Source organism: Triticum aestivum, chromosome 7B (genome assembly GCF_018294505.1).
Source record: "Triticum aestivum cultivar Chinese Spring chromosome 7B, IWGSC CS RefSeq v2.1, whole genome shotgun sequence".
NCBI lineage: Eukaryota > Viridiplantae > Streptophyta > Magnoliopsida > Poales > Poaceae > Triticum > Triticum aestivum.
Window position 1 is genome coordinate 458,597,346 of NC_057813.1, and position 23,482 is coordinate 458,620,827.

A 23,482-nucleotide genomic window follows, 5' to 3' on the forward strand; every position below is an offset into this window, starting at 1 on the left:
AGATTTATCATCATGAGTAAACAGGGTGGCTATATCATTCAACTTGGTAAGATGTGCCACAATAGTTTCAGATTCAAGGCCATAAAATGGATCAGATTCAACTAACACTACTAGAAAAAGGGCTATAGATGGGATTGACACTAATGGCGCACCAGACAGGTGGTGCGCCATTAGTATATACTAATGGCGCACCACCTTCTGATGCGCCATTAGAGTTGAAACTACTAATGGCGCACCATGTCCATGGTGCGCCATTAGTATCAATTTTTTTTTGAACTAGTGCGCCTGTCCAAACATACTAATGGCGCATCCATAGTAAGTGCGCCATTACTAGTTGTAACTAGTAATGGCGCACCAGCCAGAAAGTGCGCCACTAATGTTATTTTTTTTATTTTTTTTATTCCTTTTTTTGCAAAAGTACTAATGGCGCACTCACACGCGGTGCGCCATCTACAGCGACCGCTTCATCCCCAGCAGCACCGGATCCAACCTCGCGCTCTTCGACCTCGCCCCGGCCCCCTCCTCCTCTGCCTCCGGATCTGCCGCTCCCCCCTCACCCTACTGCGCGCTCCTCCGTGCGGCGCTCTTCGGGCCCGACACGCCCGACCACCTCGCCTCCTCCGCCGGGGCCTCCTCCTCCTCCGCGGCCTCCCCCGTCGGCTACTGCTTCTGCCAGGTGCTGGATGTGCCCGCATTGCAGGACGACTTCTACCTCAACCTCGTGGATTGGTCTTCGCACAATGTCCTCTCGGTCGGATTGGGGAATTGCGTCTACCTGTGGAATGCATGCAGCAGCAAGGTATCAATGTCATCCTCGCACGATTTCTTTTCTGAGAATTGAAGAGAGAGATCCTAATAAACAAGTTTATCACTCCACAGGTCACCAAGCTCTGCGATTTGGGGGCGGACGACACCGTTTGTTCCGTGAGTTGGGCGCAGCGTGGCACCCACCTGGCTGTAGGGACTAACCAAGGCACCGTCCAGGTTTTCATCTTGCTCCCATCTGAAATTGATCAAATGACATGTTCAGGATCTGTCAAAGTTTAGGATGACACTTTAATTTACTTTTGCCAAAAGCTTCAATTCAGACACAAAATAATACAGTAGTAAGCCTTGCATTGTGGAAACGACATCAAAGTAAGATTGTGAGAGTTTCAGAATTTTGCAATACTACCACAGCTCACCAGCAGGCCTTGCATTGTGGTACTTTCATCAGGGGTTACTTAGTTGATGATACTATTTCTTCCTGGTTATACCCATTTCTTCTAAAAAAATCATGACCAATGCGTCAAGTCAGTGCTGCGCACATACCACCAATGGATGAGGGAAACGATAAAGTTTTGTAAATAACCTGAACTAATGTAAACATCATCTTTATCGATGTGTACTTTTAGCCCATAGTATTTCGGTTGGTAAAACTTAGTAATCCTGTTGATGTTTGGTATTGGTATAACAATTTGACATTCCAAGGGTGTCTAAATTCTGAATTCCTGATTATCATCTTCGATGTTATCTTATTTAGATATGGGATGCAACACGCTGTAAAAGAATGAGAACCATGGAAAGCCATCGCATGCGAGTAGGTGCTCTTGCATGGAACTCTTCATTGCTTTCTTCTGGCAGTCGTGACAAGAACATCCTTCATCATGATCTACACGGCCTTCTTGCATCTGGTGGTGGAACTGCAGATAGGTGCATAAGATTTTGGAATACGACCACAAATACACACTTGAGTTCCATGGATACAGGGAGTCAGGTAATAATCTAGCTATCTAGTTTATCTATCAGCTACATGCAGCCCTTGTTTGTGTTTTTGAATTAAATTGATTTCTTATTTGCACTTCCAAATTTCAAGTATAATCATATCTACTCTTAAGCCGGATAACTCTCAGAACCTTTTAGCACCGTTACTGACTGAATACTTCAGTCATACCAATTCACTAGTTTTCCTGCAAAAATCAGAAAAGATCAAGACTGGCTGAGCTCTGTTGTACAAAAACTGAAGTTTTGGATCACCTATACAGCTCTAATATAATGCAACTGAAGTCCTTATAGCCCCATCCTTCTAGAAAGCACCAAATTTATATCAAAATGGCATCATGGATTCCTTTTGGAAACAGTCTATGGACATTTTAATTGCTATGTTTTTGTAGCTGTAGATAAAATTGATTCTTGTAGTTGTCATGTTAGAGACCTGCACAGATATCATGTGTTCTGAAGGCATGGGATTGCTTATGTAGAATTGTGGAAGGGGTAGATTTAAAAACATGCTGCTCTTCACATGTACTGATTATGCTAAATGTCTTAACAGGTCTGTAATCTTGTGTGGTCAAAGAATGTGAATGAGCTTGTTAGCACACACGGATACTCCCAGAATCAGATAATAGTGTGGCGGTATCCAACGATGTCAAAGGTATGCCACAAGCTTACACTGTAGCTCATTTATACCATACTGTCTCTCGTTTGTTATTAATTGTGTCCATTCTCTCTATTTGTATAGCTTGCCACGTTGACAGGACATACATTCAGAGTATTATATTTAGCCATCTCCCCTGATGGACAGGTGAAATACTCCCTCTTTGATCCCTATATATGCTATGGACCTGACATTTTGTTTTAGTTCTGTTCTTCTGTTAGAGGTGTCTAGTGTAATTTGTTCTCACTGTTCTTTTTTCTTGTCAATATCGACATCAACAGACAATTTTTACTGGTGCTGGTGACGAGACGCTCCGGTTTTGGAACGTGTTTCCGTCTCCCAAGTCCCAGGTACTTGCTTGATGTTTGAAAATATGGTTTTCCTGTCTATATAACTCCACTTCAGGCGGCGTTCCTCTAACTGCTTTCCTTTTTCCTATTATATACAGAGTTCTGACAGCTTAAGTAGCATTGGAGCGACATCATTTGTTAGGAGCTACATCCGGTGACTCGACGAAATCGAGCTTATAAGTTATTGCGGCAAGTGCTGATCGTCATCAGCACCATTCAATTCCCACACGACCTCCTTCTGTCCATCTGCCGCCGAAGCCAGCACCATTTTAGAGATTGCACGGCAGGGGATGATTGACTGGCTGGCTAGCGCGGATCCGATCCCCTCTCCCGCGCTGGAAGCGGCACATATCTATTGTTGTTTAGCGGGAAATTCCTCTTGTTTTAGCAACTGAGAAATCTGTTGGCATGTCGATTATGCGCTTGACTGATGATATACAAGCTGTAGCTCTATTCAGAACATCATGAAATTCAGAACTGGACCTCGTTGGCCTGTGTCAAGGCATGTGGAGGAATTCAGAATTTGGCCATGTCCTCTGATGGATGCAGTGGGTTAAAATTATCTGTCTGGGTGAAAATCCACATGTTGATCATCCGATTTTTTCAAGTACAGCCTAGCGGTGGCAGTCACTGTTGTGTCCGTGAATGTGAGAGTGATTGGTTTTGGTTGGACGTCGCGATCGGACAGTGCATGACAGAGTGCGCCATTAGTTTAAACTAGTAATGTGTGCTGTCTATATTTTGTCAAATTATACATTTTGTAACCTGTGCAAAAAATAGAAAATAAAAAATAAAAAAAACCTAATATTCATACTAATGGCGCATCACATGACAGTGCGCCATTAGTATGACAAAGCGTACTAATGGCGCATCACTGGACAGTGCACCATTAGTATGCCGCAGTCACTAATGGCGCATCCCATTGTAGTGCGCCATTAGTATGCCAAAGCACCTGGGTATACATGGCCCCTGGGAGGCATACTAATGGCGCACCCTGGCCTATACTAATGGCGCACCAGTGGTGCGCCATTAGTAAAAATTACTAATGGCGTGCTAGTAATGGCGCACCACTGATGCGCCATTAATGGCCAAATTAGGTGCGCCATTAGTAGGGGTTTTTCTAGTAGTGTAAAGTAATAATTTCAGGATCAACAGAGAATTCATAATCCTTATCAGTAACATAGATAGGTGAAGTAGCAAAATCAGGGCCAGGTTTCATTCTAGCATTAAGAGACTGTTGCTTCCATTTAGCTAATAATTTCTTAAGATCATATCTATCATTGCAAGCAAAGATAGCTCTAGCGGCTTTTTCATTCATAACATAATCCTCAGGAACAACAAGCAATTCATAATCATTGGGAGAATTTTCATCATCACTATCATCAATAATAGCATCTTCAATAATTTCATTCCCCATAACTCTAGCAAGTTGTTCATCAAGAAATTCACCTAATGGCAAAGTAGTATCACACACAGAAGTAGTTTCATCATAAGTATCATGCAAAGCAGAAGTGGCATCATCAATAACATGTGACATATCAGAATTCATAGCAGTAGCAGGTTTAGGTGTCGCAAGCTTACTCAAAACAGAAGGAGAATCTAGTGCTGAGCTAGATGGCAGTTCCCTACCTCCCCTCGTAGTTGAGGGGAAAATCGTAGTTCTGTCGTCTTTCAAGTTCTTCATAGTGATCAACAGATATAAATCCCAAGCGACTCAGAGAATAGAGGTATGCTCCCCGGCAACGGCGCCAGAAATTAGTCTTGATAACCCACAAGTGTAGGGGGTCGCAACAGCTTTCGAGGGTAAAGTATTCAGCCCAAATTTATTGATTCGACACAAGGGGAGCCAATGAATATTCTTGAGTATTAGCAGTTGAGTTGTCAATTCAACCACACCTGGATAACTTAGTATCTGCAGCAAAGTATTTACTAATAAAGGTGACGGTAGCAAAAGTAATGTTTTTGGGTTTTGTAGTGATTGTAACAGTAGCAGCGAAAAAGTAAATAAGTGAAGAACAATATGTGAAAAGCTCATAGGCAATGGATTAGTGATGGATAATTATGCCGGATGTGATTCCTCATGTAATAGCTATAACATAGGGTGACACAGAACTAGCTCTAGTTCCTAAATGTAATGTAGGCATGTATTCCATATATAGTCATACGTGCTTATGGAAAAGAACTTGCATGGCATCTTTTGTCCTACCCTCCCGTGGCAGCGGGGTCCTAACGAAAACTAAGGGATATTAAGGCCTCCTTTTAATAGAGAACCGGAACAAAGCATTAGCACATAGTGAATACATGAACTCCTCAAACTATGGTCATCACCGAGAAGTATCCCGATTATTGTCACTTTGGGGTTGTCGGATCATAACACATAATAGGTGACTATAGACTTGCAAGATAGGATCAAGAACACACATATATTCATGAAAACATAATAGGTTTAGATCTGAAATCATGGCACTCGGGCCCTAGTGACAAGCATTAAGCATAGCAAAGTCATAGCAACATCAATCTCAAAACATAGTGGATACTAGGGATCAAACCCTAACAAAACTAACTTGATTACATGGTAAATCTCATCCAACCCATCACCGTCCAGCAAGCCTATGATGGAATTACTCACGCACGACGGTGAGCATCATGAAATTGGTGATGGAGGATGGTTGATGATGACGATGGCGACGAATCCCCCTGTTCGGAGCCCCGAACGGACTCCAGATCAGCCCTCCCGAGAGAGATTAGGGCTTGGCGGCGGCTCCGTATCGTAAAACGCAAAAAAACTTTTTTAATTTTTTTCTCCCCGAACGTGAATATATGGAGTTGGAGTTGAGGTCGGTGGAGGTCTAGGGGGCCCACGAGACAAGGGGGCGCGCCCAGGGGGAGGGGGTGCGCCCCCACCCCCGTGGACAGGGTGTGGGCCCCCTAGTCTTGATTCTTTCACTAGTATTTTTTATATTTTTTCCAAAAAGTGCCTCCGTGGATTTTCAAGACATTTCGAGAACTTTTGCTTTCTACACATAAAACAACATCATGGCAATTCTGCTAAAAACAGCGTCAGTCCGGGTTAGTTTCATTCAAATCATGCAAGTTAGAGTCCAAAACAAGGGCAAAAGTGTTTGGAAAAGTACATACGTTGGAGACGTATCATGTAACTAATGAGTTAGCTACGGGATGATGCATTACATAACGAGTAAAGAGACTTGCCGGTAATGAGATTGAACTAGGTATTGAGATACCGACGATCGAATCTCGAGCAAGTAACATACCAATGATAAAGGGAACAACGTATGTTGTTATGCGATTTGACCGATAAGGATCTTTGTAGAATATGTAGGAGCCAATATGAGCGTCCAGGTTCTGCTATTGGTTATTGACCGGAGACGGTTCTCGGTCATGTCTACATAGTTCTCGAACCCGTAGGGTCCGCATGCTTAAAGCTACATGACGGTTATATTATGATTTTAGGTGTTTTGATGTACCGAAGGTTGTTTGGAGTCCGGATGTGATCACGGACATGACAAGGAGTCTCGAAATGGTCGAGACATGAAGATCGATATGTTGGACGACTATATTTGGACACTGGAATGGTTCCGGGTGAGATTGGGACAATACCGGAGCTCCGGGAGGTTATCGGAACCCCCCGGGAGGTATATGGGCCTTAATGGGCTTTAGTGGAAAGGAGGGGAAAGGAGCAAGGGAGGGGCGCCCCCCAAGCCCAATCCAAATTGGGAGGGGGGCCGCCCCCCTTTCCTTCCTCCCTCCTTCCTCTTCCTTCCCTCTCCCTCTCCAAATAGGAAAAGGAGGAGTCCTACTCCTGGTGGGATTAGGACTCCCCCCTTGGGCGTGGCTCCTCCCCTTGGCCGACCCCCTCCTCCACTCCTTTATATACGGGGGAGGGGGCACCCCATAGACACAACAATTGATCATTGATCTCCTAGCCATGTGCGGTGCCCCCCTCCACCATAGTCCTCCTCTATAGTATCGTAGCAGTGCTTAGGCGAAACCCTGTGTCAGTAGAACATCATCGTCGTCACCATGTCGTCGTGCTGACGGAACTCTCCCTCGAAACTCGGCTGAATTGGAGTTCGAGGGACGTCATCGAGCTGAACGTGTGCAAGAACTCGGAGGTGTCGTGCTTTCGGTGCTTGATCGGTCGAACCATGAAGACGTACGACTAAATCAACCGCGTTGTGCTAACGCTTCCGCTTTCGGTCTACGAGGGTACGTGGACACACTCTCCCCTCTCGTTGCTATGCATCAGCATGATCTTGCATGTGCGTAGGATTTTTTTTGAAATTACTACATTCCCCAACAGCTCCTCCCTGCCCCCACCTATATATGTGTGGGAGGGGGCGCCACACATAGCCCACGACAATCTCTTAGCCGTGTGCGACGCCCCTCTCTACAGTTTCGTCCCTCAGTCATATTTTCGTAGTGCTTAGGAGAAGCCCTACGGAGATAACATCACCACCACCGTCACCATGCTGTCGTGCTGCCAGAACTCATCCACTACTTCGCTGTATTGCAGATCAAGAAGGTGAGGACGTCACCGAGCTGAACGTGTGCTGAACACGGAGGTGATGTACGTTTGGTACTTGATCGGTTGAATCACGAAGAAGTTCGACTACATCAACCACGTTACTAAACGCTTCCTCTTACGGTCTACGAGGGTACGTAGACACACTCTCCCCACTTGTTGCTATACATCTCCATGGATAGATCTTGCATGTGCGTGACTTGTTTTTGTTTTCCATGCAATGTTTCTTAACAGTGGCATCCGAGCCAGGTCTATGCGTAGATGATATGCACGAGTAGAACACAAAGAGTTGTGGGCGGTGATAGTCATACTGCTTACCACCAACGTCTTATTTTGATTCAGCTGTATTGTGGGATGAAGCGGCCCGGACCAACCTTACATGTCCACGTACATGAGACCAGTTCCACCGACAGACATTCAACTTGTTTTGCATAAAGGTGGCTGGCGGGTGTCTGTTTCTCCTAGTTTGGTTGAATCGAATTTGACTACGACCTGTCCTTGAGGAAGGTTAAAACAACAAACTTGATAAATCACTGTTGTGGTTTTTGCCGTAGGTAAGAACGGTTCTTGCTAGAAGCCCGTAGCAGCCACGTAAAACTTGCAACAACAAAGTAGAGGATGTCTAACTTGTTTTTGTAGGGCATGTTGTGATGTGATATGGTCAAGACGTGATGTGATACACGTTGTTGTATGAGATGGCCATGTTTTGTAATATCGACAACCGGCAGAAGCCTTTGGGTTGTCTCTTGATTACTATATGAAATTCAATCACCACATAATTGCTTTACTTTATCGCTATGCGTTAGCAATAGTTGTAGAAGCAATAGTTGGCGAGACGATCCCGACGCAATGATGGAGATCAAGGTGTCAAGTCGGTGATGATGGAGATCATGATGATGCTTTGGAGATGGAGATCAAACGCACAAGATGATGATGGCCATATCATGTCACATATTTTGATTGGATGTGATGTTTATCCTTTATGCGTCTTATTTTTCTTAGTACGGTGGTAGCATTATAAGATGATCCCTTCACTAAATTTCAAGATAAAAGTGTTCTCCCCGAGTATGCACCGTTGCTAAAGTTCATAATTTCGAAGCACCTTGTGATGATCGGGTGTGATAGACTCTATGTTCACATACATCGGGTGTAAGAAAGTTTTGCACATGCATAATACTTGGGTTAAACTTGACGAGCCTAGCATGTACAAACATGGTCTCGGTGAAGGAAATATGCCCTAGAGGCAATAATAAAGTTGTTATTTTATATTTCCTTATTCATGATAACTGTTTATTATTCATGCTAGAATTGTATTAACCGGAAAATTGATACATGTGTGGATACATAGACAAAACACCGTGTCCCTAGTATGCCTCTACTTGACTAGCTTGTTAATCAAAGATGGTTAAGTTTCCTAGCCATAGACATGTGTTGTCATTTGATGAACGGGATCACATCATTAGGAGAATGATGTGATGGAAAAGACCCATCCGTTAGCTTAGCATAATGATCGTTTAGTTTTATTGCTACTACTTTATTCATGTCAAATACATATTCCTCCGACTATGAGATTATGCAACTCCCGGATATCAGAGGAATGCCTTGTGTGCTGTCAAACGTCACAACGTAACTGGGTGATTATAAAGATGCTCTACAGGTATCTCCGAAGGTGTTTATTGGGTTGGCATAGATCGAGATTAGGATTTGTCACTCCGAGTATCGGAGAGGTATCTCTGGGCCCTCTTAGTAATGCACATCATAAGAAGCCTTGCAAGCAATGTGACCAATGAGTTAGTTGCGGGATGATGTATTACGTAACAAGTAAAGAGACTTGCCGGTAACGAGATTGAACTAGATATGAAGATACCGACGATCGAATCTTGGGCAAGTAACATACCGATGACAAAGGGAATAACGTCATAACGGTTCTAAAGATCTTTATAGAATATGTGGGAGACAATATGAGCATCCGGGTTCTGCTATTGGTTATTGACCAGAGAGGTGTCTCGATCATGTCTACATAGTTCTCGAACCCGTAGGGTCCGCACACTTGACGTTCAATGACGATTTGTATTATATGAGTTATGTGATTTGGTGACCGAATGTTGTTCGAAGTCCCGAATGGGATCACGGACATGACGAGGAGTCTAGAAATGGTGAAGAGGTAAAGATTCATATATAGGACGATAGTATTCGGACACCAGAAGTGTTCCGGGGGTACCGGGTACGTATCAGGTCACTGGAAGGGGTTCCGGGCAAACCCCGACAAACTACATGGGCCTAATGGGCCAAGAGGGGGACAGACCAGCCCCTAAGGAGCTGGTGCGCCCCCATGTAGGCCGAATTGGGGGGGGGGGGAGGAAAGGAGGGAAGGGAGAAGGAAAGCGGAATATTCGGCCGCCCCCTTCCCTTCTCCCCCTCTCTTTCCTTCCCCCTCCGACACATATGGAAGGGGGGAGGCCAACTTGTAGGAGGCGCCCAAGTAGGATTACTCCTACTTGGGGCACCCCTTGCTGCCGCTCTCCCTCTCCCACCTATATATATGTGGGGGGCGGCACCGCTAGAACACACATCATTGATTCCTAGCCGTGTGCGCGCCCCCCTCCACAGTTTACACCTCCGGTCATATTCATGTAGTGCTTAGGCAAAGCCCTGCATGGAACACTTCACCATCACTGCCACCACGCCGTCGTGCTGACGCAATTCTCCCTCAACACTTTGCTGGATCGAGAGTTCGAGGGACGTCATCGAGCTGAACGTGTGTAGAACTCGGAGGTGCCGTACGTTCAGTGCTTGATTGGTCGGAATGAGAAGAAGTTCGACTACATCATCCGCGTTAACAAACGCTTCCTCTTTCTGTCTACGAGGGTACATGGACACAGTCTCCCCCTCTCGTTGATATGCATCTCCTAGATAGATCTTGTGCGAGCGTAGGATAATTTTTGAAATTGCATGCTACATTTCCCAACAGTGGCATCCGAGCCAGGTCTATGCGTAGATGATATGCACGAGTAGAACACAAAGAGTTGTGGGCGGTGATCGTCATACTGCTTACCACCAATGTCTTATTTTGATTTGGCGGTATTGTTGGATGAAGCGGCCCGGACCAACCTTACATGATCACATTTATGAGACCGGTTCCACCGACAGACATGCAACTAGTTTTGCATAAAGGTGGCTGGCGGGTGGCTGTTTCTCCAACTTTAGTTGAATCAAATTTGACTGCGGCCGGTCCTTGTTGAAGGTTAAAATAGCAAACTTGATAAATCACCGTTATGGTTTTGTGCCGTAGGTAAGAACGGTTCTTGCTAGAAGCCCGTAGCAGCCACGTAAAACTTGCAACAACAAAGTAGAGGACGTCTAACTTGTTTTTGCAGGGCATGTTGTGATGTGATATGGTCAAGGCATGATGTGATATACATTGTTGTATGATATGATCATGTTTTGTAAAAGTTATCGGCAACTGGCAGGAGCCTTATGGTTGTCACTTTATTGTATGAAATGCAAATGCCATGTAATTGCTTTACTTTATCACTAAGCGGTAGCGATAGTTGTAGAAGCAATAGTTGGAGAGACAACCATGGCGCTACGATGGAGATCAAGGTGTCGAGCCGGTGACGATGGAGATCATGATGATGCTTTGGAGATGGAGATCAAAAGCACAAGATGATGATGGCCACATCATGTCACATATTTTGATGGCATGTGATGTTTATCTTTATGCATCTTATTTTGCTTAGTATGGTGGTAGCATTATAATATGATCCCTTAACTAAATTTCAAGGTATAAGTGTTCACCCCGAGTATGCACCGTTGCGAAAGTTCTTCGTGCTAAGACACCACGTGATGATCGGGTGTGGCAGGCTCTACATTCACATACAACGGGTGCAAGCCAATTTTGCACATGCGGAATACTCGGGTTAAACTTGACGAGCCTAGCATGTACAGACATGGCCTTAGAACATTGGAGACCAAAAGGTCAAACGTGAATCATATAGTAGATAGGATCAACATAGAGATGTTCACTATTGATGACTACTCCATCTCACGTGATGATCGGACATGGTTTAGTTGATTTGGATCACGTATCATTTAGATGACTTGAGGGATGTCTATCTAAGTGGGATCTCTTAAGTAATATGATTAATAGAACTTAATTTATCATGAACTTAGTCCTGTAGTTTTTGCACATCTATGTTGTAGATCAATGGCCCGTGCTACCGTTCCCTTGAATTTTAATGCATTCCTAGAGAAAGCCAAGTTGAAAGATGATGGTAGAAACTACACAGATTGGGTCCGTAACTTGAGGATTATCCTCATTGCTGCACAAAAGGATTATGTCCTTAATGCACCGCTAGGTGAAAGGCCAGCTGCAGGAGCAAATGTTGATGTTGTGAACGTCTGGCAATCTCGATCTAATGACTACTCGATAGTTCAGTGTACCATGCTTTACGTCTTAGAAGCGGGACTTCGAAGACGTTTTGAACATCATGGACCATATGAGATATTCCAGCAGTTGAAGTTAATATTCCAAGCAAATGCCTGAGTTGATAGATATGAAGTCTCCAACAAGTTCTATAGCTGCAAGATGGAGGAGAATAGTTCTGTCAGTGAACACATACTCAGAATGTCTAGATATCATAATCACTTGACTCAGGTGGGAGTTAATCTTCTAGATGATTGTGTCATTGACAGAGTTCTTCAATCACTGCCACCAAGCTACAAAGGCTTCGTGATGAACTATAATATGCAAGGGATGGAAAATACTATTCTTGAGCTCTTTGCAATGCTCAAAGCTGCGGAGGTAGAAATCAAGAAGGAGCATCAAGTGTTGATGGTTAACAAGACCACTAGTTTCAAGAAAAAGGGCAAGGGAAAGAAGGGGAACTTCAATAAGAATGGCAAGCAAGTTGCCACTCCCGGGAAGAAGCCCAAATCTGGACCCAAGCTTGAAACTGAGTGCTTCTACTGCAAAGGGACTGGTCACTGGAAGTGGAACTGCCCCAAGTATTTGGCGGATAAGAAGGATGGCAAAGTGAACAAAGGTATATTTGATATACATGTTATTGATGTGTACCTTACTAATTCTCGTAGTAGTGCCTGGGTATTTGATACCGGTTCGGATGCTCATATTTGTAACTCGAAACAGGGACTACGGATTAAGCGAAGATTGGCTAAGGACGAGGTGACGATGCATGCCAGGAATGGTTCCAAGGTCGATGTGATCGCCGTCGGCACACTACCTCTACATCTACCTTCGGGATTAGTTTTAGACCTGAATAATTGTTATTTGGTGCCAGCGTTGAGCATGAACATTATATCTGGATCTTGTTTAGTGCGAGATGGTTATTCATTTAAATTAGAGAATAATGGTTGTTCTATTTATATGAATAATATCTTTTATGGTCATGCACCCTTGAAGAGTGGTCTATGATGTCTACTACACAACCTTCTTCTTGTAGACGTTGTTGGGCCTCCAAGTGCAGAGGTTTGTAGGACAGTAGCAAATTTCCCTCAAGTGGATGACCTAAGGTTTATCAATCCGTGGGAGGCGTAGGTTGAAGATGGTTCTCAAACAACCCCGCAACCAAATAACAAAGAGTCTCTTGTGTCCCCAACACACCCAATACAATGGTAAATTGTATAGGTGCACTATTTTGGCGAAGAGATGGTGATACAAGTGCAATATGGATGGTAGATATAGGTTTTTGTAATCTGAAAAATATAAAAAAGCAAGGTAACTAATGATAAAAGTGAGCATAAACGGTATTGCAATGCTAGGAAACAAGGCCTAGGGTTCATACTTTCACTAGTGCAAGTTCTCTCAACAATAATAACATAATTGGATCATATAACAATCCCTCAACATGCAACAAAGAGTCACTCCAAAGTCACTAATAGCGGAGAACAAACAAAGAGATTATTGTAGGGTACGAAACCACCTCAAAGTTATCCTTTCTGATCGATCTATTCAAGAGTCAAAAGTAAAATAACATGAAGCTATTCTTTCCATTCGATCTATCATAGAGTCGTACTAGAATAACACCTTAAGACACAAATCAACCAAAACCCTAATGTCACCTAGATACTCCAACGTCACCTAAAGTATCCGTGGGCATGATTATACGATATGCATCACACAATCTCAGATTCATCTATTCAACCAACACAAAGTACTTCAAAGAGCGCCCCAAAGTTTCTACCAGAGAGTCAAGACGAAAACGTGTGCCAACCCCTATGCATAAGTTCATTGAACCCGCAAGTTGATCACCAAAACATACATCAAGTAGATCACGTGAATATCCCATTGTCACCACAGATAAGCACGACAAGACATACATCAAGTGTTCTCAAATCCTTAAAGACTCAGTCCGACAAGACAACTTCAAGGGGAAAACTCAATTCACCACAAGAGAGTAGAGGGGGAGAAACATCATAAGATCCAACTATAATAGCGAAGCTCATGATACATCAAGATCGTGCCAAATCAAGAACACGAGAGAGAGAGAGAGAGAGAGAGAGATATCAAACACATAGCTACTGGTACATACCCTCATTCCCGAGGGTGAACTACTCCTCTTCATGGAGAGCGCTGGGATGATGAAGATGGCCACCGGTGAGGGATCCCCCCTCCGACAGGGTGCCGGAATAGGGTCCCAATTGGTTTTTGGTGGCTACAGAGGCTTGCGGTGGCGGAACTCCTGATATATTGTGCTCCTCGATGTTTCTAGGGTATATGTGTTGGGGAACGTAGCAGAAATTCAAAATTTTCCTACGAGTCACCAAGATCTATCTATGGAGAAACTAGCAACGAGAGTGAGGGGAGTGCATATACATACCCTTGTAGATCGCTAAGCGGAAGCGTTCAGGAGAACGGGGTTGAAGGAGTTGTACTCATCGTGATCCAAATCACCGGAGATCCTAGTGCCGAACGGACGGCACCTCCGCGTTCAACACACGTACAGCCCGGGGACGTCTCCTCCTTCTTGATCCAGCAAGGGGATAGGAGAAGTTGAGGGAGAGCTCCGGCAGCACGACGGCGTGGTGGTGGAGCTTGCAATTCTCCGGCAGGGCTTCGCCAAGCACTACTACTACGGAGGAGGTGTTGGGGAGGGAGAGGGCTGCGCCAGGGGCAAGGGTTGAGGCTCCCATGCGCCTCCCCACTATATATAGGGGTGGAGGGGGCTGGTTTCTTGCCCTCCAAGTCCATTGGGGCGTTGGCAAAGGTGGGAGGAAAGAAATCCCATCATTTCCTTCCCCACCGATTGTTATCCCCCCTTTTTAGGGATCTTGATCTTATCCCTTCGGGATATGATCTTATTCCTTCTAAGGGGGATCTTGGTGCGCCTTGACCAAGGGTGTGGGGCCTTGCCCCCACTACCCACGTTCATGTGGGTCCCCCCATGCTGGTGGGCCCCACTCTGGAACCTTCTAGAACCTTCCCGGTACAATACCGAAAAATCCCGAACATTTTCCGGTGGCCAAAATAGGACTTCCCATATATAAATCTTTACCTCCGGACCATTTCGGAACTCCTCGTGACGTCCGGGATCTCATCCGAGACTCCGAACAACATTCGGTAACTGCACACCAATTCCCATAACAACTCTAGCATCATCGAACCTTAAGTGTGTAGACCCTACGGGTTCGGGAATCATGCAGACATGACCGAGACAGCTCTCTGGCCAATAACCAACAACGGGATCTGGATACCCATGTTGGCTCCCACATGTTCGATGATGATCTCATCATATGAACGACGATGTCAAGGATTCAAGCAATCCTGTATACAATTCCCTTTGTCTAGCGGTATTGTACTTTCCCGAGATTCGATCGTCGGTATCCCGATACCTTGTTCAATCTCGTTATCGGCAAGTCTCTTTACTCGTTCCGTAACACATCATCCCGTGATCAACCCCTTGGTCACATTGTGCACATTATGATGATGTCCTACCGAGTGGGCCCAGAGATACCTCTCCGTTATACGGAGTGACAAATCCCAGTCTTGATTCGTGCCAACCCAACAGACACTTTTGGAGATACCCGTAGTGCACCTTTATAGCCACCTAGTTACGTTGTGATGTTTGGTACACCCAAAGCATTCATACGGTATTTGGGAGTTGCACAATCTCATGGTCTAACGAAATGATACTTGACTTTAGAAAAGCTTTAGCATACAAACTACACGATCTTTGTGCTAGGCTTAGGATTGGGTCTTGTCCATCACATCATTCTCCTAATGATGTGATCCTATTATCAACGACATCCAATGTCCATGCCAGGAAACCGTAACCATATATTGATCAACGAGCTAGTCAATCAGAGGCTTACTAGGGACATGGTGTTGTCTATGTACCCACACATGTATCTGAGTTTCCTATCAATACAATTATAGCATGGATAATAAATGATTATCATGAACAAGGAAATATAATAATAATAACTAATTTATTATTGCCTCTAGGGCATATTTCCAATAGTCTCCCACTTGCACTAGAGTCAATAATCTAGTTCACATCGCCATGTGATTAACACTGATAGGTCACATCGCCATGTGACCAACATCCAAAGAGTTTACTAGTGTCACTAAACTAGTTCTCATCACCATGTGATTAAGACTCAATGAGTTCTGGGGTTTGATCATGTTTTTCTTGTGAGAGAGGTTTTTAGTCAACGGGTCTATAACATTCAGATCCATATGTACTTCGCAATTCTCTATGTCATATTGTAAATGCTGCTTCCATGCTCCACTTGAAGCTATTCCAAATGGTTGCTCCACTATACGTATCCGGTTTGCTACTCAGAGTCATTCGGATAGGTGTTAAAGCTTGCATCGACGTAACCCTTTACGCTGAACTCTTTATCACCTCCATAATAGAGAAACATGTCCTTTATTTACTCCAAGGACAATTTTGACCGCTGTCCAATGATCTATTCCTGGATCATTCTTGTACCCCTTGACTGACTCATGGCAAGGCACACTTCCGGTGCGGTACACAACATAGCATACTATAGAGCCTACGTCTGAAGCATAGGGGACGACCTTCGTCCTTTCTCTCTCTTTTGTCGTGGTCGAGCTTTAACTCTTAACTTCATACCTTACAACTCAGGCAAGAACTCGTTCTTTGACTGATCCATCTTGAACACCTTCAAGATCATGTCAAGGTATGTGCTCATTTGAAAGTACCATTTTGATTTATCCTCATAGATCTTGATGCTCAATGTTCAAGTAGCTTAATCCAGGTTCTCCATTGAAAAACACTTTTCAAATAACCCTATATGTTTTCAGAAATTCTACATCTTTTCTGATCAACAATATGTCAACAACATATACTCATTAGAAATTCTATAGCGCTCCCACTCACTTCTTTGGAAATACAAGTTTCTCATAAACTTTTGTATAAACCCAAAATCTTTGATCATCTCATCAAAGCGTACATTCCAACTCCGAGATGCTTACTCCAGTCCTTAGAAGGATTGCTGGAGTTTTGCATATTTGTTAGCATTCTTCAGGATTGTCAAAACCTTCTAGTTGTATCACATACAACCTTTCCTCAAGAAAACTGTCGAGGAAACAATGTTTTGACATTCTATCTGCAAGATTTGATAAATAATGCAGTAACTACCAATCCAATTCCAACAGACTCTTAGCATCGCTACGAGTGAGAAAGCCTCACCGCAGTCAACTCCTTGAACTTGTCAGAAAATATCTTAACGACAAGTCGAGCTTTCTTAATGGTGATTCTTACCATCATTATCCGTCTTCCTTTTAAAATCCATCTGTACCCAACGGCCTTACGACCATCAAGTATTTCTTCTAAAGTCATGGATCCTTTCTCGGATTTTATGGCCTCGAGCCATTCGTCGGAATCCGGGCCCACCATCGCTTCTCCATAGCTCGTAGGTTCATTGTTGTCTAGCAACATGACCTCTAAGACAGGATTGCGTACCACTTTGAAGTAGTATGCATCCTTGTCACCCTACGAGGTATGGTAGTGACTTGATCCGATACTTCATGATCACTATCATAAGCTTCTACTTTAATTGGTGTAGGCGCCACAGGAACAACTTCCTGTGCCCTGCTACACACTAGTTGAAGTGACAGTTCAATAACCTCATCAAGTCTCCACCATCCTCCCACTCAATTCTTTCGAGAGAAACTTTTCCTCGAGAAAGGACCCGTTTCTAGAAACAATTACTTTTGCTTCCAGATCTGAGATAGGAGGTATACCCAACCATTTTGGGTATCCTATGAAGATGTATTTATCCGTTTTGGGTTCGAGCTTATCACGATGAAACTTTTTTCACATAAGCGTCGCAGCCCCAAACTTTTAAGAAACGACAACTTAGGTTTCTCCAAACCATAGTTCAAACGGTGTCGTCTCAACGGAATTACGTGGTGCCCTACTAAAGTGAGTGTGGTTGTCTCTAATGCCTAACCCATGAACGATAGTGGTAATTCGATAAGAGACATCATGGTATGCACCATATCCAATAGGGTGCAACTATGATGTTCGGACACACCATCACACTATGGTGTTCCAGGCGGTATTAATTGTGAAACAATTTCCACAATGTCTTAATTGCGTGCCAAAGCTCGTAACTCAGATACTCATCTCTATGATCATATCATAGACATTTTATCCTCTTGTCACGATGATCTTTAACTTCACTCTGAAATTACTTGAACCATTCAATAATTCAGACTTCTGTTTCATCAAGTAAATATACTCAACATCTACTTAAATCATCCGTGAAGTAAGAACATAATGATATTCACTGCATGCCTCAGCACTCATTGGACTGCACACATCAAAGTGTGTTACTTCCAACAAGTTGCTATCTTGTTCCATCTTACTGAAAACGAGGCTTTTCAGTCATCTTGCCTATGTGGTATGATTTGCATATCTCAAGTGATTCAAAATCAAGTGAGTCCAAATGATCCATTTGCATGGAGTTTCTTCATGCGTATACACCAATAGACATGGTTTTCATGTCTCAAACTTTTCAAAAACGAGTGAGTCCAAAGATCCATCAACATGGAGCTTCTTCATGCGTTTTATACCAATATGACTTACATGGCAGTGCCACAAGTAAGTGGTACTATCATTACTATCTTATATCTTTTGGCATGAAAATGTGTATCACTACGGTCGAGATTCAATAAACAATTCCTTTTAGGTGCAAGACCATTGAAGTATTATTCAAATAAACAGAGTAACCATTATTCTCCTTAAATGAATAACCGTATTGCGACAGACATAATCCAATCATGTCTATGCTCAACGCAAACACCAAATAATTATTATTTAGGTTTAACACCAATCTCGATGGTAGAGGGAGCGTGCGATGCTTGATCACATCAACCTTGGAAACACTTCCAACACATATCGTCAGCTCACCTTTAGCTAGTCTCCATTTATTTCGTAGCTTTTATTTCGAGTTACTAACACTTAGCAACCGAACCGGTATCTAATACCCTGGTGCTACTAGGAGTACTAGTAAAGTACACATTAACACAATGTATATCCAATATACTTCTATCGACCTTGCCAGCCTTCTTATCTACCAAGTGTCTAGGGTAATTCTGCTCCAGTGGCTGTTCCCCTTATTACAGAAGCACTTAGTCTCGGGTTTGGGTTCTACCTTGGGTTTCTTCACTAGAGCAGCAACTGATTTTCCGTTTCATGAAGTGCCCCTTCTTGCCTCTTGCCCTTCTTGAAACTAGTGGTTTCACTAACCATCAACAATTGATGCTCCTTCTTGATTTCTACTTTCGCGGTGTCAAACATTGTGAATATCTCAAGGATCATCATATCTATCCCTGATTTGTTATAGTTTATCACGAAGCTCTAGTAGCTTGGTGGCAATGACTTTGGAGAAACATCACTATCTCATCTGGAAGATCAACTCCCACTTGATTCAAGTGATTGTTGCACTCAGACAATCTGAGCACAAGCTCAACGATTGAGCTTTTCTCCCTTAGTTTGCAGGCTGAGAAAATCGTCGGAGGTCTTATACCTATTGACGTGGGCACGAGCCTGAAATCCCAATTTAGCCCTCGAAACATCTCATATGTTCCGCAACGTTTCGAAAAACGTATTTGGTGCCTCAACTCTAAACCGTTTAACTGAACTATCACGTAGTTATCAAAATGTGTATGCCGATGTTTGCAACATCCACAGACGACGTTTTGGGGTTCTGCACACTGAGCGGTGCATTAAGGACATAAGCTTTCTACTGATCGCATAATCGCTACTGTCAACTTTCAACTATATTTTCTCTAGGAACATATCTAAAATAGTAGAACTAACGCGCGAGCTATGACATAATTTGCAAAGGGCTTTTGACTATGTTCAGGATAATTAAGTTCATCTAATGAACTCCCACTCAGATAGACATCCCTCTAGTCATCTAAGTGATTACATGATCCGAGTCAACTAGGCCGTGTCCGATCATCACGTGAGACGGACTAGTCATCATCGGTGAACATCTTCATGTTGATCGTATCTAGTATACGACTCATGCTCGACCTTTCGGTCTCTTGTGTTCCGAGGCCATGTCTGTACATGCTAGGCTTGTCAAGTTAACCTAAGTGTTTCGCGTGTGTAAATCTGGCTTACACCCGTTGTATGTGAACATAAGAATCTATCACACCCGATCATCACATGGTGCTTCGAAACGACGAACTTTCGCAACGGTGCACAGTTAGGGGGAACACTTTTCTTGAAATTTTAAAGAGGGATCATCTTATTTACTACCGTCGTTCTAAGCAAATAAGATGTATAAACATGACAAACATAACATGCAATCAAATAGTGACATGATATGGCCAATATCATTTTGCTCCTTTTGATCTACATCTTCGGGGCTCCATGATCATCATCGTCACCGGCATGACACCATGATCTCCATCATCATGATCTCCATCATCGTGTCTCCATGAAGTTGTCTCGCCAAGTCATTACTTCTACTACTATGGCTACCGGTTAGCAATAAAGTAAAGTAATTACATGGCTTTGTTCAATGACACGCAGGTCATACAATAAATAAAGACAACTCCTATGGCTCCTGCCGGTTGTCATACTCATCGACATGCAAGTCGTGATTCCTATTACAAGAACATGATCAATCTCATACATCACATATCATTCATCACATTCTTCTTGGCCATATCACATCACATAGCATACCCTGCAAAAACAAGTTAGACGTCCTCTAATTGTTGTTTGCATGTTTTACGTGGCTGCTATGGGTTTCTAGCAAGAACGTTTCTTACCTACGCAAAACCACGACGTGATATGCCAATTGCTATTTACCCTTCATAAGGACCCTTTTCATCGAATCCGTTCCTACTAAAGTGGGAGAGACTGGCACCCGCTAGCCACCTTATGCACCAAGTGCATGTCAGTCGGTGGAACCTGTCTCACGTAAGTGTACGTGTAAGGTCGGTCCGGGCCGCTTCATCCCACAATACCGTCGAAACAAGATTGGACTAGTAACGATAAGCATATTGAACAAAATCAACGCCCACAACTACTTTGTGTTCTACTTGTGCAAAGAATCTACGCAATAGACCTAGCTCATGATGCCACTGTTGGGGAACATAGCAGAAATTCAAAATTTTCCTACGAGTCACCAAGATCTTGTTGGAAATATGCCCTAGAGGCAATAATAAAAGCATTATTATTATATTTCCTTGTTCATGATAATTGTCTTTATTCATGCTATAATTGTGTTATCCGGAAATCGTAATACATGTGTGAATAACAGACACCAACATGTCCCTAGTGAGCCTCTAGTTGACTAGCTCGTTGATCAACAGATAGTCATGGTTTCCTGACTATGGACACTGGATGTCATTGATAACGAGATCACATCATTAGGAGAATGATGTGATGGATAAGACCCAATCCTAAACATAGCACAAGATCGTATAGTTCGTTTGCTAAAGTTTTCCAATGTCAAGTATCTTTTCCTTAGACCATGAGATCGTGTAACTCCCGGATACCGTAGGAGTGCTTTGGGTATGCCAAACGTCACAACGTAACTGGGTGACTATAAAGGTAGACTACGGGTATCTCCGAAAGTGTCTGTTGGGTGACATGGATCAAGACTGGGATTTGTCACTCCGTATGACGGAGAGGTATCACTGGGCCCACTCGGTAATGCATCATCATAATGAGCTCAGAGTGACCAAGTGTCTGGTCACGGGATCATGCATTACGGTACGAGTAAAGTGACTTGCCGGTAACGAGATTGAACGAGGTATTGGGATACCGACGATCGAATCTCGGGCAAGTAACATATCGATAGACAAAGGGAATAGCGTACGGGGTTGATTGAATCCTCGACATCGTGGTTCATCCGATGAGATCATCGTGGAGCATGTGGGAGCCAACATGGGTATCCAGATCCCGCTGTTGGTTATTGACCGGAGAGTCGTCTCGGTCATGTCTGCTTGTCTCCCGAACCCGTAGGGTCTACACACTTAAGGTTCGGTTACGCTAGGGTTGTAGGGATATGTATATGCAGTAACCCGAATGTTGTTCGGAGTCCCGGATGAGATCCCGGACGTCACGAGGAGTTCCGGAATGGTCCGGAGGTAAAGATTTATATATGGGAAGTCCTGTTTCGGGCATCGGGACAAGTTTCGGGGTTATCGGTATTGTACCGGGACCACCGGAAGGGTCCCGGGGGTCCACCGGGTGGGTCCACCTGTCCCGGGGGGCCACATGGGCTGTAAGGGGGTGCGCCTTGGCCTAATGGGCCAAGGGCACCAGCCCCACATAGGCCCATGCGCCTAGGGTTTAAGGGGGAAGAGTCCTAGGAGGGTAAGGCACCTCCTAGGTGCCTTGGGGGGGAGGGAAACCCCCCTTGGCCGCCGCACCCCTAGGAGATTGGATCTCCTAGGGCCGGCCACCCCCCCTTGGCACCCCTATATATAGTGGGGGAGAGGAGGGACTTCATACCTGAACGCCTCGGCCTTTGGTTGCCTCCTTCTCCCTCCCCAACACCTCCTCCACCTCCATAGTGCTTAGCGAAGCTCTGCCGGAGTACTGCAGCTCCATCAACACCACGCCGTCGTGCTGCTGCTGGTGCCATCTCCCTCAACCTCTCCTCCCTCCCTTGCTGGATCAAGAAGGAGGAGACGTGGCTGTTCCGTACGTGTGTTGAACGCGGAGGTGCCGTCCGTTCGGCGCTGGTCATCGGTGATTTGGATCACGTCGAGTACGACTACATCATCACCGTTCTTTTGAACGCTTCCGCTCGCGATCTACAAAGGTATGTAGATGCATCTAATCACTCGTTGCTAGATGAACTCCTAGATGATCTTGGTGAAACGAGTAGGAAAATTTTTGTTTTCTGCAACGTTCCCCAACAGTGGCATCATGAGCTAGGTCTATGCGTAGTTCTTCTTGCGCGAGTAGAACACAATTTGTTGTGGGCGTAGATTTGTCAACTTTCTTGCCGTTACTAGTCCTTTCTTGCTTCAGCGGTATTGTGGGATGAAGCGGCCCGGACCAACCTTACACGTACGCTTACGTGAGACCGGTTCCACCGACTAACATGCACTAGTTGCATAAGGTGGCTGGCGGGTGTCTGTCTCTCCTACTTTAGTTGGAGCGGAATCGATGAACAGGGTCCTTATGAAGGGTAAATAGAAGTTGACAAATCACGTTGTGGCTTTAACGTAGGTAAGAAAACGTTCTTGCTAGAACCCTAATTCAGCCACGTAAAACTTGCAACAACAATTAGAGGACGTCTAACTTGTTTTTGCAGCAAGTGGTTTGTGATATGATATGGCCAAAGTTGTGATGAATGATGAATGATCTATATGTGATGTATGAGATGTTCATGCTATTGTAATAGGATTCACGACTTGCATGTCGATGAGTATGACAACCGGCAGGAGCCATAGGAGTTGTCTTTATTCTTTTATATGACCTGCGTGTCATCAAGAAACGCCATGTAAATTACTTTACTTTATTGCTAAACGCGTTAGCCATAGTAGTAGAAGTAATAGTTGGCGAGCAACTTCATGGAGACACGATGATGGAGATCATGATGATGGAGATCATGGTGTCAAGCCGGTGACAAGATGATCATGGAGCCCCAAGATGGAGATCAAAGGAGCTATGTGATATTGGCCATATCATGTCACGTTTATTA

General features: G+C 44.1%; 1 protein-coding gene across 1 annotated transcript; it reads left to right on the forward strand.

The window, feature by feature from the left end:
• Nucleotides 1–433: 433 nt before the first annotated feature.
• On the forward strand, nucleotides 434–3,296 carry LOC123158052 (protein FIZZY-RELATED 1; the record flags this gene model as incomplete). Its single annotated transcript, XM_044576193.1, has 7 exons — nucleotides 434–799; nucleotides 880–984; nucleotides 1,523–1,756; nucleotides 2,312–2,413; nucleotides 2,501–2,563; nucleotides 2,698–2,766; nucleotides 2,865–3,296. Coding segments are annotated over 7 exons (999 nt in total), but the record flags the coding sequence as incomplete, so codon positions are not given.
• Between the last annotated feature and the right edge of the window lie 20,186 nt (nucleotides 3,297–23,482).